Source organism: Nicotiana tomentosiformis, chromosome 8 (genome assembly GCF_000390325.3).
Source record: "Nicotiana tomentosiformis chromosome 8, ASM39032v3, whole genome shotgun sequence".
In the NCBI taxonomy this organism is placed as follows: Eukaryota; Viridiplantae; Streptophyta; class Magnoliopsida; order Solanales; family Solanaceae; genus Nicotiana; species Nicotiana tomentosiformis.
In genome coordinates this window covers 12,927,649-12,943,552 of record NC_090819.1, presented here as the reverse complement: position 1 = coordinate 12,943,552, position 15,904 = coordinate 12,927,649, and the positions used below count along the sequence as shown (strand labels likewise).

The following is a 15,904-nucleotide window of genomic DNA, read 5'->3' as shown; positions in this document are numbered from 1 at the left end:
AGTGCCGAAAAACCCGAATTAATTGCTAGTTTCGCTTCCTTGTTCTTGTGGCAGAATTGAAGGGATATTTCGTGGAAAATTAAGGTCAAATTGGAGTTGTTCTTTCTGTTTAAAGGTAAGGAACCTCTTACTCTATATATATTTAAGATTATCCAAGTTGTGGCTAAGTCGTTGATGCTAGAACTTGTGAAATATATATCGAAAGGCTTGGTAGTAATGTTGTTAGTTGGTGGACTGTTTTGGAGGCTCAATATGATTATTAATGATGTTGTTTGGGCTGTTTGGTGATTGTATTGACTTGTGGGAAGTCATATAAATAGGGGAGGTGCTGTCCGTTTCATCGTAAAATAGGTTGCGGTCGATACATAATAGTTACGACGCTTAAACGATAATGATAGTGTCATTTCTCTTATTGTAGACTAAGGAGTCGTGACATTTGCATAGCTTGAGGTTGGGCAGTATATACAAGGTATGTAAGGCTATCCCCTTCATTCTTTTGCACGACTCCGATTGTACATAATGTAATGAACGAGCTCCCAAAGATACTCTACTCTTAGAAGCTAGCAGTACTTACATTGCTGCCCTTCTTATGAAATGATTGATATTGATGTTACTTCTCTTATTCTTATATTATCAATGTTGTTGGTAGTTCCTGATTCTTATAAGATTCTTGATGAAGAGTTAATCCTAATAACGTGTACGAAGGATACCGACCTTACGTCACTCCGAAAGGTTCAAAATGTGATTCCAATGAGTCCAGCATGCATCATATATATGTATCTATTTTACTCTACCGAGCCGCGCTATAGTCGGCCGGGTATGGCACCTATTGTGCAACCACTGATCAGTTGGGTTTTACCGAGCTCCACGTGGCCGGGTACGATTCTACCGAGCCCTATGATGGCCGGGTACGTTTTACCGAGCCTATTATGGCCGGGTACGATATGATGATGATGATGCCCACAAAGGCATATGTTTTAAAAGTTTATGTATATATATATGTATGTATCATGTATTTCATGTCAGTAGCCCTCAGAGGTACCCAGATGTCACAGGTTGTATATTCCCTATCACTGTTTACATTATTGTTCTTACTTATGCTATTCTGCCTTACATACTCAGTACTTTATTCGTACTGACGTCCTTTTTATTTGTGGACGCTGCATGTCGTGCTGCAGGTCCTGATAGACGGGTAGACGCAGCTCCCCCATCACAGTAGGCTATCCGGTTCAGCGTTATTGGCAAGATCCTTTCTCCGGACTTGCCGTGGTCTTGGTATGCATTTTTGTTATAGACATTATGGGTATGTCGGGGCCCTGTTCCGGCAATGTTGTAGCACTTATGTTCTTTTAGAGGCTCATAGACAGGTGTCGACTCATGTATGGTTTGGAATGCCTTGTCGGCTAATTTTTGTTGTATAGTCTTTCATGGCACCATGGTAGCTCGTACGTTATATATAGTTTCTTGATAGTCTTGTCGTCCCATGTTATGTATGTTCATGACATTATCTTTCATTGTTGGATGTTCATGATCTATGTCTACCATTTATATTGATCTTGTCGGCCCTTAAAGATAATAAGGAAGGTTAGATAAAATGTACGTTGGTGCTCGGCAAGTATGGCCCGGGTTCTAGTCATGACCTTCCAGTTGGGTCGTGACAAACTTGGTATCAGAGCAAGCCTGTCCTAGGGGTTGTCTATGAGCCGTGTCTAGTAGAGTTTTGATTATGGATGTGTAGCGCGCCACATTTATAATCAGGAGGCTACGTGACATCTAGGGTTGTTACCTTCTTCCTGAATCTAGATCGTGCGTAGAGTTGAGTAGTAAGTGTTCATATCTAATATTCACCTTGTTTTCTTTCAGCGATGCCTTCGACTAGGAAGCAAGCAATTAGTAAACGGCTTGATACAGCTGTGGGAGAGGGTAACATTCAGGTGCCTCCAGCCAGAGCAGGCCAAAGTGAGGCTCAGAGTGAGATGCCGTCTCATACCTCTCTGTCTCCTCCAGAGGATATTAGGAGGCACCCAGTATATCCAGTTCCTCCGTCTGGCACTACGAACCACGATATGCGTAGTGCGGTGAAGTTGTTGACTAGCTTGGTAGCTGCTCAGGCTCAGAGGCAAAATACCGGTGCTGCTGATAAACCGGTTAGTGCGAGAGTTCGTGATTTTATTAATCTAGACCCTCCAGTGTTTACCGGATCAGACCCCAAGGAGGACCCGCAAACATTTATTGATCAGGTTCATCGTACATTGCGGGTTATGCATGCTAGTGATACGGATGCAGTAGAGTTGGCTTCTTATCGGTTACAGGATTTAGCAGTTTTCTGGTATGATAGTTGGGAGAGATCTAGGGGTCTGAACTCTCCTCCAGCCGTGTGGAAGGAATTTTCTGAGGCCTTTCTTCATCACTACTTGCCAATTGAGATACGACGAGCTAGAGTTGATAAGTTCTTGAACCTTCGACAGGGTAATATGAGTGTACGAGAGTATAGTATACAGTTTGATTCTTTAGCAAGGTATGCTCCCCATATGGTGGACGAGATGAGTGATAGGGTGCACCTGTTCGTGAACGGGTTGGGACCACATCTGATAAATGAGTGCACAACAGCCTCCTTGGTAGAGAGCATGGATATTTCCCGTATTCAGGCTTATGCCCAGACCCTAGAGGATCGTAAGCGCCAGCAAAGGGCAGATAGGGAGCAGGATAGGGGCCAACATAAGAGGGCGAGATTTGCAGGGTATTCTGATGAGTTCAGAGGCAGTATCAGGCCCCAGTCTTCGAGGAGTTCGGTGCCACCTGTAGCTAGAGCTCCTCCACCGTTTCAGAGGCCTCGGTATGATCGATTTACCTATTCTGGTTCAGGTCAGAGTTTGAGGGCATCAGGCTCACAATTTCATAGAGATACTAGTCAAACGAGACCCCCAACACCTCATTGTGATCAGTGCAGCAAGGCCCACTTTGGATTGTGCCGTCGAGGTTCCAATGCGTGCTATTCTTGAGGACAGCCTGGCCATATGATGCGGGATTATCCTAATAGAGGAGGTGGTGGTATGGCTCAGCCGACTGGATCTATGTCTAGTTCTTCCTCATCAGTTCGACCTCCAGCACAAGTTTTTCAACAGTCGACAGGTCATGGTAGAGGTAGAGGTTCAGTGCCGAGTTCGAGTGGTGCTCAAAATTGAACCTATGCTCTAGTAGGTCGACAAGATCTCGAGTCATCTCCGGATGTTGTTACAGGTATATTGTCTGTGTTTTCTTATGATGTATATGCGCTAATTGATCCAGGATCTACCTTATCATATGTTACACCCTTTGTGGCTAATAAGTTTGGCATTGAACCTGAATTGATAAGTAAACCACTTGCAGTATCCACTCCGATAGGAGATTCTGTGATTGCTAGAAGGGTATATAGAGGTTGCACTGTGATGATTTGTAGTCGTCAAACCTCGGCAAATTTATTTGAGTTAGAAATGGTTGATTTCGATGTGATAATGGGAATGGACTGGTTGGCCTCATGCTATGCAAATGTTGACTGTCGTACGAAGATGGTTAAGTTTCAGTTTCCTAGTGAACCCACCATTGAATGGAAGGGGAACATTGCTACGCCGAAAGGTAGGTTTATTTCCTATCTTAAGGCAAGGAAGATGATCTCAAAAGGTTACATTTATCATCTTGTTCGCGTTAGGGATGCGGAGGCGAAGCCGCCTACTCTACAATCAATCCCCGTGGTCAATGAATTTCCAGATGTTTTCCCAGATGAACTCCCAGGCCTTCCTCCTGAAAGGGAGATTGAGTTTAGCATTGATGCGTTGCCTGACACTCAACCGATCTCTATCCCTCCATACAGGATGGCCCCGACAGAGTTGCGAGAGTTGAAGGCGCAGTTGAAGGACTTGCTGGATAAGGGTTTCATTAGGCCTAGCACTTCACCTTGGGTTACACCAGTCTTGTTCGTGCGGAAGAAAGATGGGTCGTTAAGGATGTGTATCGATTATCGACAGTTGAATAAGTTTACAATAAAGAACAAGTATCCACTTCCAAGGATTGATGACCTGTTTGACCAACTCCAGGGTGCCAAGTATTTCTCCAAGATTGACTTGCGTTCAGGGTATCATCAGGTAAGGGTTAAGGAGAAGGATATTCCAAAGACGGCCTTCCGGACAAGATATGGGCACTTTAAGTTCTTGGTGATGTCGTTCGGGCTAACAAATGCCCCAGCAGCTTTTATGGATCTCATGAATAGTGTATTCAGGCCCTATCTTGATGTGTTCGTGATCGTATTTATTGATGACATTCTGGTGTATTCTCGTTCGGAGGCGGAACATGCGGGCCACTTTCGGATAGTATTACAGACACTTCAGAATCATAAGTTATATGCTAAGCTCTCTAAATGTGAATTCTGGCTGAACTCAGTAGCATTCCTTGGCCATGTGATATCTGATGAGGGTATTAGTGTCGACACTCAGAAGATCGATGCAATGAAGAATTGGCCGAGACTTACAACACCGTTAGAAGTCCGCAGCTTCCTGGGGCTAGCAGGATATTATAGGCGGTTTGTAGAAGGGTTTTCCTCTATATCAGCACCATTGACTAAGTTAACACAGAAAGCTACCAAGTTCCAGTGGTCTGATGCTTGTGAACATAGTTTTCAGGAGCTAAAGAATCGATTGACATCTGCGCCAGTGCTCACTCTCCCAGAAGGAACAGAAGGTTATGTGGTATATTGTGATGCCTCAGGTATATGTTTGGGGTGCGTATTGATGCAACGTGGGAAGGTGATTGCTTATGCATCAAGACAATTGTAGAAGCATGAAAAGAATTACCCGACTCATGATTTGGAATTGGCTGCAGTAATATATGCTTTGAAGATATGGCGGCACTACTTATACGGCGTCCATGTTGACATCTACACAGATCACAAGAGTTTACAATACATCTTCAAGTAGAATGAGTTGAATTTGAGGCAGCGTAGGTGGCTTGAATTACTGAAAGACTATGACGTCGAGATATTGTACCATCCCGATAAAGCCAATGTTGTGGCAGATGCTCTCAGCCGTAAGTCAATGGGAAGCTTAATACATATTGAGGCAGGTAGACAAGGGTTGACCAAAGATCTTCACCAGCTAGCCAATATGAGAATCAGATTGTTGGACTCTGATGACGGAGGTGTTACTATACAGAATACAGCAGAATCATCTTTGGTAGCCGAGGTAAAAGCACGGCAATATGAAGATCCTACCTTAGTAAGATTGAGAGAGGGAATTCAGCAGTGTAAGATTACAGCTTTCAAGATCGGAGGAGATGGGACACTGAGATACCAGGGCCGATTATGTGTGCCTAGTGTGGCAGGGTTGCGAGAGAAGATTATGATTGAGATTCATCAGTCCCGATATTCTATCTATCCTGGCTCGACAAAGATGTATCATGACGTTAAGGAGCAGTATTGGTGGGATAACATGAAGAAGTCTATTGCAGAATTTGTAGCCCAGTGTCCTAATTGTCAACAAGTAAAGATCGAGCATTAGAAACCCAGTGGATTGATTCAGAATATAGACATTCCGACCTGGAAATGGGAGGTGATTAATATGGACTTCATTATTGGATTACCTCGCTCTTATCATAAGTTTGACTCCATCTGGGTGATAGTTCATCGACTTACAAAATCTGCCCATTTTCTACCAGTTAAGACAACTTACACGGCTGAAGATTATGCGAAGTTGTATATCAAGGAGATTGTTAGGCTTCATGGTGTGCCGGTATCTATTATATCAGACCGGGGAGCTCAATTTACGGCTAACTTTTGGAGGTCTTTTCAGAAGGGTTTAGGCATACAAGTAAATCTCAGCACTGCATTCCATCTGCAGACTGATGGACAGGCTGAACGTACTATCCAGACGCTTGAAGATATGCTACGAGCATGTGTTCTAGATTTCAAGGGAATTGGGATGACCATCTGGCACTTATAGAATTTGCCTACAATAATAGCTACCATTCCAGTATTAAAATGGCCCCGTATAAGGCACTGTACGGGAGGAGATGTAGATCACCAGTTGGATGGTTCGAAGTCGGTGAGACAGAATTATATGGGCCAGATTTGATTCACCAAGCCATTGAGAAGGTGAAAGTGATACAAGAGCGACTGAGGACGGCACAAAGCAGGCAAAAGTCTTATTCCGATGTCCGACGTCGTGATCTGGAATTTGAGGTTGGTGATTGGGTTTTCCTGAAGATCTCACCGATGAAGGGTGTTATGCGTTTTGGGAGGAAAGGTAAGTTGAGTCCGCGGTATATTGGGCCGTACAAAATTCTTCGACGAATTGGATAGGTTGCTTACGAGTTAGAATTGCCATCTGAATTGGAATTTGTCCACCCGGTATTCCATGTATCTATGTTAAGGAAATGTATTGGAGACCCTTCTCTGGTCGTCCCTATCAAAGATGTACAAGTTACAAAGGATCTATCATATGATGAAGTGCCAGTGGCTATATTAGATCGACAAGTCCGCAAGCTGAGAACAAAGGATGTAGCTTCCGTGAAAGTATTATGGAGGAACAAGAATATAGAAGAAATGACATGGGAAGCAGAAGAGGAGATGAAGTCTAAATACCCTTACCTATTCCAGAGTGAAGATAACGAGGATGCCGGGGGAAAGAAGGACGCATTATAAGGTGAAACGGCTCTATGAGGTAAGCAATAGCTTGTGAATACTCTTTTTTTTAATACAAAATGGTAATATGCAGATAATGTACATATCCATAATGCTTTGTATAGTCTTGTAAGGCCATAGGTTAGGTTTAACTGCTTGCAAGTTTGGCTAGTGTCCATTTTATAGGGGAAACTCAGCCGGAAATCTCCGTCGGAATCCACAATGAGTTAGACACCCCATAAACCCTTACATTCGAGGACGAATGTTCCTAAGGGGGAGAGGGTGTTACAACCCAAATTCGCATACCATAGATCACGCCGTAAGTTAGTCGACGTAAATCCAAGAAGAGATTATCTTTGAGATGATAAGAAGTTAATCCTATTGGTCTTAAACGATACAAGGGTGTATAAGAGTGGTTAACAAGTATTAGAAGTTAAACGAATCAAGGATGTTGTAACCCGTATTTTCGGGTAACACTAGAGGTGATTAACTGTCCCAAGAGGTCTTGTTTTAATGTATTTGAATCATATAATATCCGTATCATAAGTCTTGAAGTCAAGCGAGTTATGAAACAAAAGTCGATAAAAGTTGTCGCAACTTAGGTTTATAATTTTACTTAAACTTTAGGTTAAATATTACTCCATTTTTCTCCCAATGTGCTTGGTATTATGGGGCGATCTACCTATCAAATAGAAGATCTATGATTCTAGTTTCCAACGCATTAAACCGTTTGTCGATACGATCTCGGAATAGAGAGATATTCGCATTTTTGCGAGAGTGCGCCAAGCTGCTCTCTATGGGGCCCACAAAGGCGGTTTAAGACATATGGACATATATAAGATACCTCAACCCCGTTTTAAGTCATTATTTTTCAGTATATTCAGACCTTATAACCCTAAAAATAGTCTCTCAAGGTTCTCTCATGATCCAAGACCCAAACAAAGGGCAAACAACACAAATCAAATGTCGGGAATCCCGTGGCGCTAGTAAGTTTCTTGTTCTTCTTGTTGTTGCTGATTTTTGTGTTGTTCCAGCTCGTGTGGGAGGTTGTTTTAAGTGTTTTATGTTCTGTAAATACACCTTCAAGTTTTTAATATCAACCCTAGGTGATTTCAAGTCTTCTAAAGTAATTCTAGTGCCGAAAAACCCGAATTAATTGCTAGTTTCGCTTCCTTGTTCTTGTGGCAGAATTGAAGGGATATTTCGTGGAAAATTAAGGTCAAATTGGAGTTGTTCTTTCTGTTTAAAGGTAAGTAACCTCTTACTCTATATATATTTAAGATTATCCAAGTTGTGGCTAAGTCGTTGATGCTAGAACTTGTGAAATATATATCGAAAGGCTTGGTAGTAATGTTGTTAGTTGGTGGACTATTTTGGAGGCTCAATATGATTATTAATGATGTTGTTTGGGCTGTTTGGTGATTTTATTGACTTGTGGGAAGTCATATAAATAGGGGAGGTGCTGTCCGTTTCATCGTAAAATAGGTTGCGGTCGATACATAATAGTTACGGCGCTTAAACGATAATGATAGTGTCATTTCTCTTATTGTAGACTAAGGAGTCGTGACATTTGCATAGCTTGAGGTTGGGCAGTATATACAAGGTATGTGAGGCTATCCCCTTCATTCTTTTGCACGACTCCGATTGTACATAATGTAATGAACGAGCTCCCAAAGATACTCTACTCTTAGAAGCTAGCAGTACTTACATTGCTGCCCTTCTTATGAAATGATTGATATTGATGTTACTTCTCTTATTCTTATATTATCAATGTTGTTGGTAGTTCCTGATTCTTATAAGATTCTTGATGAAGAGTTAATCCTAATAATGTGTACGAAGGATACCGACCTTACGTCACTCCGAAAGGTTCAAAATGTGATTCCAATGAGTCCAGCATGCATCATATATATGTATCTATTTTACTCTACCGAGCCGCGCTATAGTCGGCCGGGTATGGCACCTATTGTGCAACCACTGATCAGTTGGGTTTTACCGAGCTCCACGTGGCCGGGTACGATTCTACCGAGCCCTATGATGGCCGGGTACGTTTTACCGAGCCTATTACGGCCGGGTACGATATGATGATGATGATGCCCACAAAGGCGTATGTTTTAAAATTTTATGCATATATATATATGTATGTATCATGTATTTCATGTCAGTAGCCCTCAGAAGTACCCAGATGTCATAGGTTGTATATTCCCTATCACTGTTTACATTATTGTTCTTACTTATGCTTTCCTACCTTACATACTCAGTACTTTATTCGTACTGACGTCCTTTTTATTTGTGGACGCTGCATGTCGTGCTGCAGGTCCTGATAGACGGGTAGACGCAGCTCCCCCATCACAGTAGGCTATCCGGTTCAGCGTTATTGGCAAGATCCTTTCTCCGGACTTGCCGTGGTCTTGGTATGCATTTTTGTTATAGACCTTATGGGTATGTCGGGGCCCTGTTCCGGCAATGTTGTAGCACTTATGTTCTTTTAGAGGCTCATAGACAGGTGTCGACTCATGGTAGCTCGTACCTTATATATAGTTTCTTGACAGTCTTGTCGTCCCATGTTATGTATGTTCATGACATTATCTTTCATTGTTGGATGTTCATGATCCATGTCTACCATTTATATTGATCTTGTCGGCCCTTAAAGATAATAAGGAAGGTTAGATAAAATGTACGTTGGTGCTCGGCAAGTATGGCCCGGGTGCTAGTCATGACCCTCCAGTTGGGTCGTGACAAACTTGGTATCAGAGCAAGTCTGTCCTAGGGGATGTCTATGAGCCGTGTCTAGTAGAGTTTTGATTATGGATGTGTAGCGCGCCACATTTATAATCAGGAGGCTACGTGACATCTAGGGTTGTTACCTTCTTCCTGAATCTAGATCGTGCGTAGAGTTGAGTAGTAAGTGTTCATATCTAATATTCACCTTGTTTTCTTTCAGCGATGCCTTCGACTAGGAAGCAAGTGATTAGTAAACGGCTTGATACAGCTGTGGGAGAGGGTAACATTCAGGTGCCTCGTCAATCAGCGGGTCTACTGGTATTTCATAAGTCTGCAGAAGGCTCTCCCTCGTGTAATAAGGAGAACAATATTTTTTATAAGACTCGTTCTTGTGCCTCAAAATCGCCAAAGCATGTGCACAAGGAAGTTCATCAAGCTGGAATTGTCCACAAGTATATCTCTTGTTTTGAAGGCAAACAAAATGAAGTGCTTCACACTATCTATCACAGTATGAATGTAATCTGTTGAAGCCCTCACCTACAATTTCATTACAAACACATAACAAGTTGTCAGCAGCAGATACAAAACAAAATAACTACAATTATACAATAACTTTTCTACAATTAACAATATATATTTAGTTTGATGGAATCAATGATCTGATGTTATTGGCTTTAGCTTACTCTCATCTTTTGCGATAATGTCCTGTTGTCGTCCAACTCTTTGTTGTATTGTTTCCCCCAAGGTATGCGAATGTACCCTTTGTATTCAATAACTTTTCATTAGTCCAACGTTCAGGAAGAGTCCTCATGTACTCTAATAGTTCTACTACGGGAAGCTCTCTTACATCTTTGGTTACCACATTCAATGACTCTGCAATGTTTGATGTCATCGTCCATGTTCTGTTCACCGTAGCATGTACCTAAGACCATTGTGATAGCCAATATCGTATAGGTATGCTTTAATACATATGCCGATCTCTTCAATCTTTGATATTTTTTCATTAAATTCATCAAGCGTGTATGATCGTGTCGTGGCAAAGTACAATTCGCTTAACTTTAGATGACCCTTCTTGAACTTTGACCTTACATTTGTCCAAATATGCCACATACAAGCATAATGTGGCATGCCGGTATAAACAGTAGATGTTGCCTTCAAGATACTCTCACTCCGGTCCGAAACAACACACATATTTAGTTTTTCACCATATGCATGTTTGAATTGCTCAAAAACTACCTCCATGATGCGTCATTTTCTGAATCAACAACGGTGTATGCTAGTGGTAATATGCTACCTTTCACACATGTTGCAAAAAGAAATTCAGTTTCTGTAATAAAACTTGAGAATATAAAAAATACAGTCTCAAAACAACTTTATAACAATATTTTTACAATTAATCGACATTACCTGTTGCATCCATTATGCTAGCTGTTAGCATGATTCCCCTATATATCGACTTCAAGAAGGTGCCATCAACTACTATAACTGGCCTACAATGCTCCCAACCCTTGATGGACGTACTAAGTGCAACAAATGCATACAATAAACAGACATCTTCAGTCTTCTGCAATTTCACTAACGTCCCCGGATAAGTCTTCTCCAGAATATACAAATAACTCGGCAAGCGACTGTAGGAATCAACAAGATAACCTCTCAAAAATTCTAAAGCCTTTTCTTTTGCTCTCCAAGCTTGCATGTATGTTAATTTCACACCATGATCCGACAATATGTCAGTTTGTATGTCTATTGGTGTGTATATTATCTTAGGATCCGCATATTTTGGCATCACCATGCTGACTACCATGGCAGTAGGTTTGCTTTGTATATATGTGTTGTCCGTTAAAGAGCATGTGTGCAAGCTATTGAATTTTTGAACCTTGAACAATGCTGATTCATTTATGCTGGTGGACTTGAAGTGCCACGTACAATTGTCCCCAACACATACGAGGCAGTAGCTATAGAATAAAAATAATTCAAAAAATATTATGCAAATTGTAGCTACAAAATACGAGGTTGTTTATGCACAAAAACTTATCTTAAACAATCTATATATAAAAAGTCTACAACTTATGCACAATATGAATTTGACAAATAAAATGTTCCTACCTTCTTGCACTAGACCTTTCACCCTAAATTGAAACCTATTCATGACACAATAGTGCTTCATTGCACTGACAATTATTTGCTTGTCTTGGTAAACTTGACTTACTTCAATTACATTTGGCGTATGTTCTGTTATGATGATACTTTCATATTCCATAATTGCCGGAGATGTTTGCATATCAATCAACTTCATTATTCCTGATACTTCTCCAATTGTATTAAAATTGCTTGACAATTGTACCACGTTAGTATTACGATAATCAGAAGAACCTGCACTCAATTAAAAGTATAGCAATTCAGACCTTTGTATATTCATGTGTTCAGTATTTGACAGAATGCTTGCAGAGACATAACAGTTGAACTATATTTGTTATGTAGTAAAATTGTAGATAATTTGTAGTAAAATTATAAAACACTTGAAATTGAAAAAACATCATCACTGGAAAAACAGAGCAAACCTGCAATTGTGCTCGCATTCGACATATTGCATTCCAAATCGAAATCACGCATTGTTATACACAGCGGATATATTTCTAAGTTTTTGTTATCCTTTTTCGTCTCCATATACACTTGAACTCCCATATCGCTTCGAATTTCCATTGGAGGACAACGTTCATTGACAGTGTATTTGATTTCGATGATCTTTGCGGAGGTATCGATCATTAGATGCTTTGCAATTGTGGAATTCAATTGACTATAATTTGAATCGTCATTAATTACAATTCCATCAATATCAAAATCTTTGTATCTTCCAACGCTATCCCACCGACCATTGAGGTTAAGCATAATCGCTAATTTTGACATTATGTCGCGAAATTCAATTCAATTGTAGCTAATTGTTTACGATTGTTTTGTTCAAAACCTTTGTTTATGGAAAACCAGAGAAAACCATAGAATAGAAGGATACTAAAGATATGTTGCCTTGATTATGATGTGATGATAACCGTTGAAAATATGCGTAATGGAAGGATTCTACAAATATATTGCCTTGGTTATGGTGCGATGATTGCGTCAGTAAAATCTCTAAGCGAACCCAAAATCCCGCGTCTAAATAAGGAAGACTATCGTAGAAAGAATTCTAATTTAAACAAATGTATAAATTATGTAGCTAAACCGTGTTTAGGTCGCGTAAATTCAAAAATATGGACATTATTTGTAATAAGGTTTCAAATAGTGTATATGAACGAAAAAATCCCAAGCTTTCCAAAATAACTTTTAAGCCATTTTGTAGTGTTTGGATAGAGTAAAAAAGTACTTTTAAGCACTTATTGTTAAGCTAAAATTACAAAAACAAGTAAAAAGCTAAAATTCCTAACTTATGGCTTAAAAACTATTTTGACTTAAAAGTCACTTAAAATAAGCTCGTCCAAACGGGCTCATAGTGATTTCAATTTTCCTGATTTTAATTTATTCATAATGAGGAGCTCATTTTTTTTCCCATTAAATAAGCCCTAATTCTTTCAACTTATTTTCCTCTCAATTTCTGGTTATTAACAATTTGCCAAAGAAAAGTGAGAAAAAAGAAACGTAGAGTTGTTTGGGTTATCGTTTCTTTGGTGAATAGGTGAAAATGAAAGGATCATTATTGGTGAGCGAGTCAAAACTAACTATTTGGTAGTGACCCAGGAAAATCACCCGAAGTTGTACTCAAACACAAAACTCAAACTGGTCCAGATATAATTCCCAAGTACCCTAAGGGAATTGGATGTAAGCTTGCCGAACCAATATAAAATTTGTCTGGTGTAATTTATTTTAAAACAAATTAATATACCTGTTTTACTTAACCATTCTTATCTGAAAATAATAGTTAGATTACTAACTCTTAAAATAATCGACTAAAGTTCAAAACTGGAATAAGTTACCCCCTCTTATATTTTTCATAAACATATATTGAATTGGACGCAGCAAGATTGCCTGCACTAGCTGTTTATATACAACATCCATGTGACGCATGTGATATATAATTAACTGTTTATATTATTTAAGCTATTTGAATATGGATGTAGGTAGCCGTAGCACAGGCAATTTCTTAATTGCCATATTGGACATACATGTCCACCAGTTTAATTTCAAAATACACAAGATGATGGAGCAATGATCAAGAATATCTATTAATTTATTAGACACCATGATTTATAAGCTGGCTTTACTCGACAAAGCCAATTAAGGTCACCCACGATCAACCCATTATAAGGCAGTGTTTTATTTTTTCTGCAATAGCACCCTTTTTTCAGAGCACGTGCCGATCCGGAATTTAAATTTTATGCATTCAACGCTTAAGGTTCTTAGCAAATAAGTCATTATATTTAATAAGTTCATATCTTCTATTTGTTATAATTTTAATGAATTCTCACATAAATTTATATTCAAACGCGAAAGTTATAGTTTCAATTGAACCCGTAACTATAATGCTACATCCGCGCCACTGCTATAAGGTCTCCTCGACTCTCGACTATATAAATAAAACCTCTTTAACATAGCCATACTATGAACAATTAATACATCAACTCTTCTTCTACAATATATTACTCTTGCCTTTAGCATTTTTGAATGCTCTCTTAAATAAAAACGCAATGGCTTTAGTGATTGAGCAATGTCAAGTTGCACCATCTCCGGGCAGTGTAGCTGAACTCACACTCCCTCTTACATATTTTGATTTTCAATGGTTAAATTTCCATCGTATGCGGCGGATTCTGTTCTACAAGTTCCCTATTTCCAAAACCACATTCGTCCAAACCATTATTCCTAGTCTTACAAATTCGCTCTCCCTCACTCTCAAACACTATATATCCCTAGCAGGCAATGTTGTTTGTCCACTAGATTTGAGCGGTTACCCTGAGTTGCGTTATTTAACTGGGGATTCTGTATCTGTTATTTTTTCTGAGTCTTATATGGATTTTGATTTCCTTGTAGGAAATCATCCACGAAATGCGAAGGAATTTTATCCCTTTGTTCCTCAGTTGGCAGACGCTAAGCATGCACCCGGGGTACTATTAGCCCCGCTCTTGGCCATTCAAGTGACACTTTTTCCGAATCATGGCATATCCATTGGTTCAACTCACCATCATGTCGCTGGTGATGGTGCTAGCTTTGCAGGGTTCACAAAAGCATGGGCTTCGCTCAATAAATTCGGCGGAGATGAACAATTCTTAGCTAAAGAGTTCATTCCATATTATGATAGGTCCGTAATCAAAGACCCTCATGGACTAAGGATGTCTTATTGGGATGTCATGAAGAATATTAAGCTTGAGATATGTGATCACATTGTGATTCCTCCTCATAAGGTTCGAGCCACTTTTATTATAACACGTGATGACATCAGGAAGCTCAAGAATTTAATATTATCAAGGCGACCAAACCTAACTCATGTAACATCTTTTACAGTAACGTGTGCTTATGTATGGACTTGTTTAATAAAATCAGAGGGCGCTACAATAGGGAAAGAGATAGACGAAAATGAAATGGAATTCTTCGTATGTGTAGCAGATTGCAGAGCGCGATTCAAACCACCAATTCATCCATCTTATTTCGGTAATTGTCTAATGGCGTACATTGCAAGAACAAGACATGCTGACTTAGTTGGAAAGGAAGGTTTTACAATTGCTGTGGAATTAATTGGAGAACCCATTCAAAAAAGGATTAAGGATGAGGAATGGATCTTGAATGGTAAGTGGTTTAAAGAATTTAGCACCGTAAACGCGAAACGGTTGCTTTCAGTTGCTGGATCACCAAAGCTTGACTTATATGCTGCTGATTTTGGTTGGGGAAGGCCAGAAAAATTAGAGTTCGTTTCTATTGACAATGGTGATGGCGTATCGATGTCCCTCAGCAAGTCTAAAGACTCAGATGAAGATTTAGAGATTGGCTTGTCTTTGCCTAAAGCTCGAATGAATGTTTTTGCTGCTATTTTCACCCACGGGCTTAACGTTCTGTAGCAAGCCTAGCTAAGATTATATTTTCACCACAAAATAATGTTGATTTTGGTCCAAGTGATACTTCGTTATATTCTTTCTATGTTGGAATATTTCAGTTTACTTTGTTAAAAGATTCCAATTTGTTTTAAGTTACTTCACTAATAAAATTATCGGATAATTTCAGAGACTTCCCTCCAGGTTTCGCCCTATCACACTGACTTCCCTTGTGATTTACAATATTACGCCTACCTCTCTTATTTTGATTTTCTTGTAACCATTCTTTAAACTCATTTAAAATAAATATAAATAAAATACAATTTGACAGATTTGCCCCTTTTAATGTTAATTTCTTTCAATTAGTAAAAACATTATCAACATAACTTACTTAACATATTCTTAAAAATAAACCTACACCAATAATAAGTTAATTTAAATATAGATACATATGTAAAGCTTATCACTATTCTGCATGAACTTGTCTTTCCCATTAAACAAAGTAAACTAGTTACTTCTGAAA

At 39.5% G+C, this 15,904-nt stretch overlaps 1 protein-coding gene across 1 annotated transcript; it reads left to right on the top strand.

Moving 5' to 3' along the window:
- The first annotated feature begins 14,031 nt into the window (after positions 1–14,031).
- Positions 14,032–15,464, top strand: LOC104085798 (phenolic glucoside malonyltransferase 1-like). Its single transcript, XM_009589920.4, has one exon. It carries the CDS (start codon positions 14,047–14,049, stop codon positions 15,406–15,408), a length of 1,362 nt encoding a protein of 453 aa, XP_009588215.1. The 5' UTR covers positions 14,032–14,046; the 3' UTR covers positions 15,409–15,464.
- Positions 15,465–15,904: the final 440 nt, after the last annotated feature.

Coding starts and splice junctions, on each gene's coding strand:
- LOC104085798 (XM_009589920.4), top strand. CDS start 14,047: ATGGCTTTAGTGATTGAGCAATGTCAAGTTGCACCATCTCCGGGCAGT.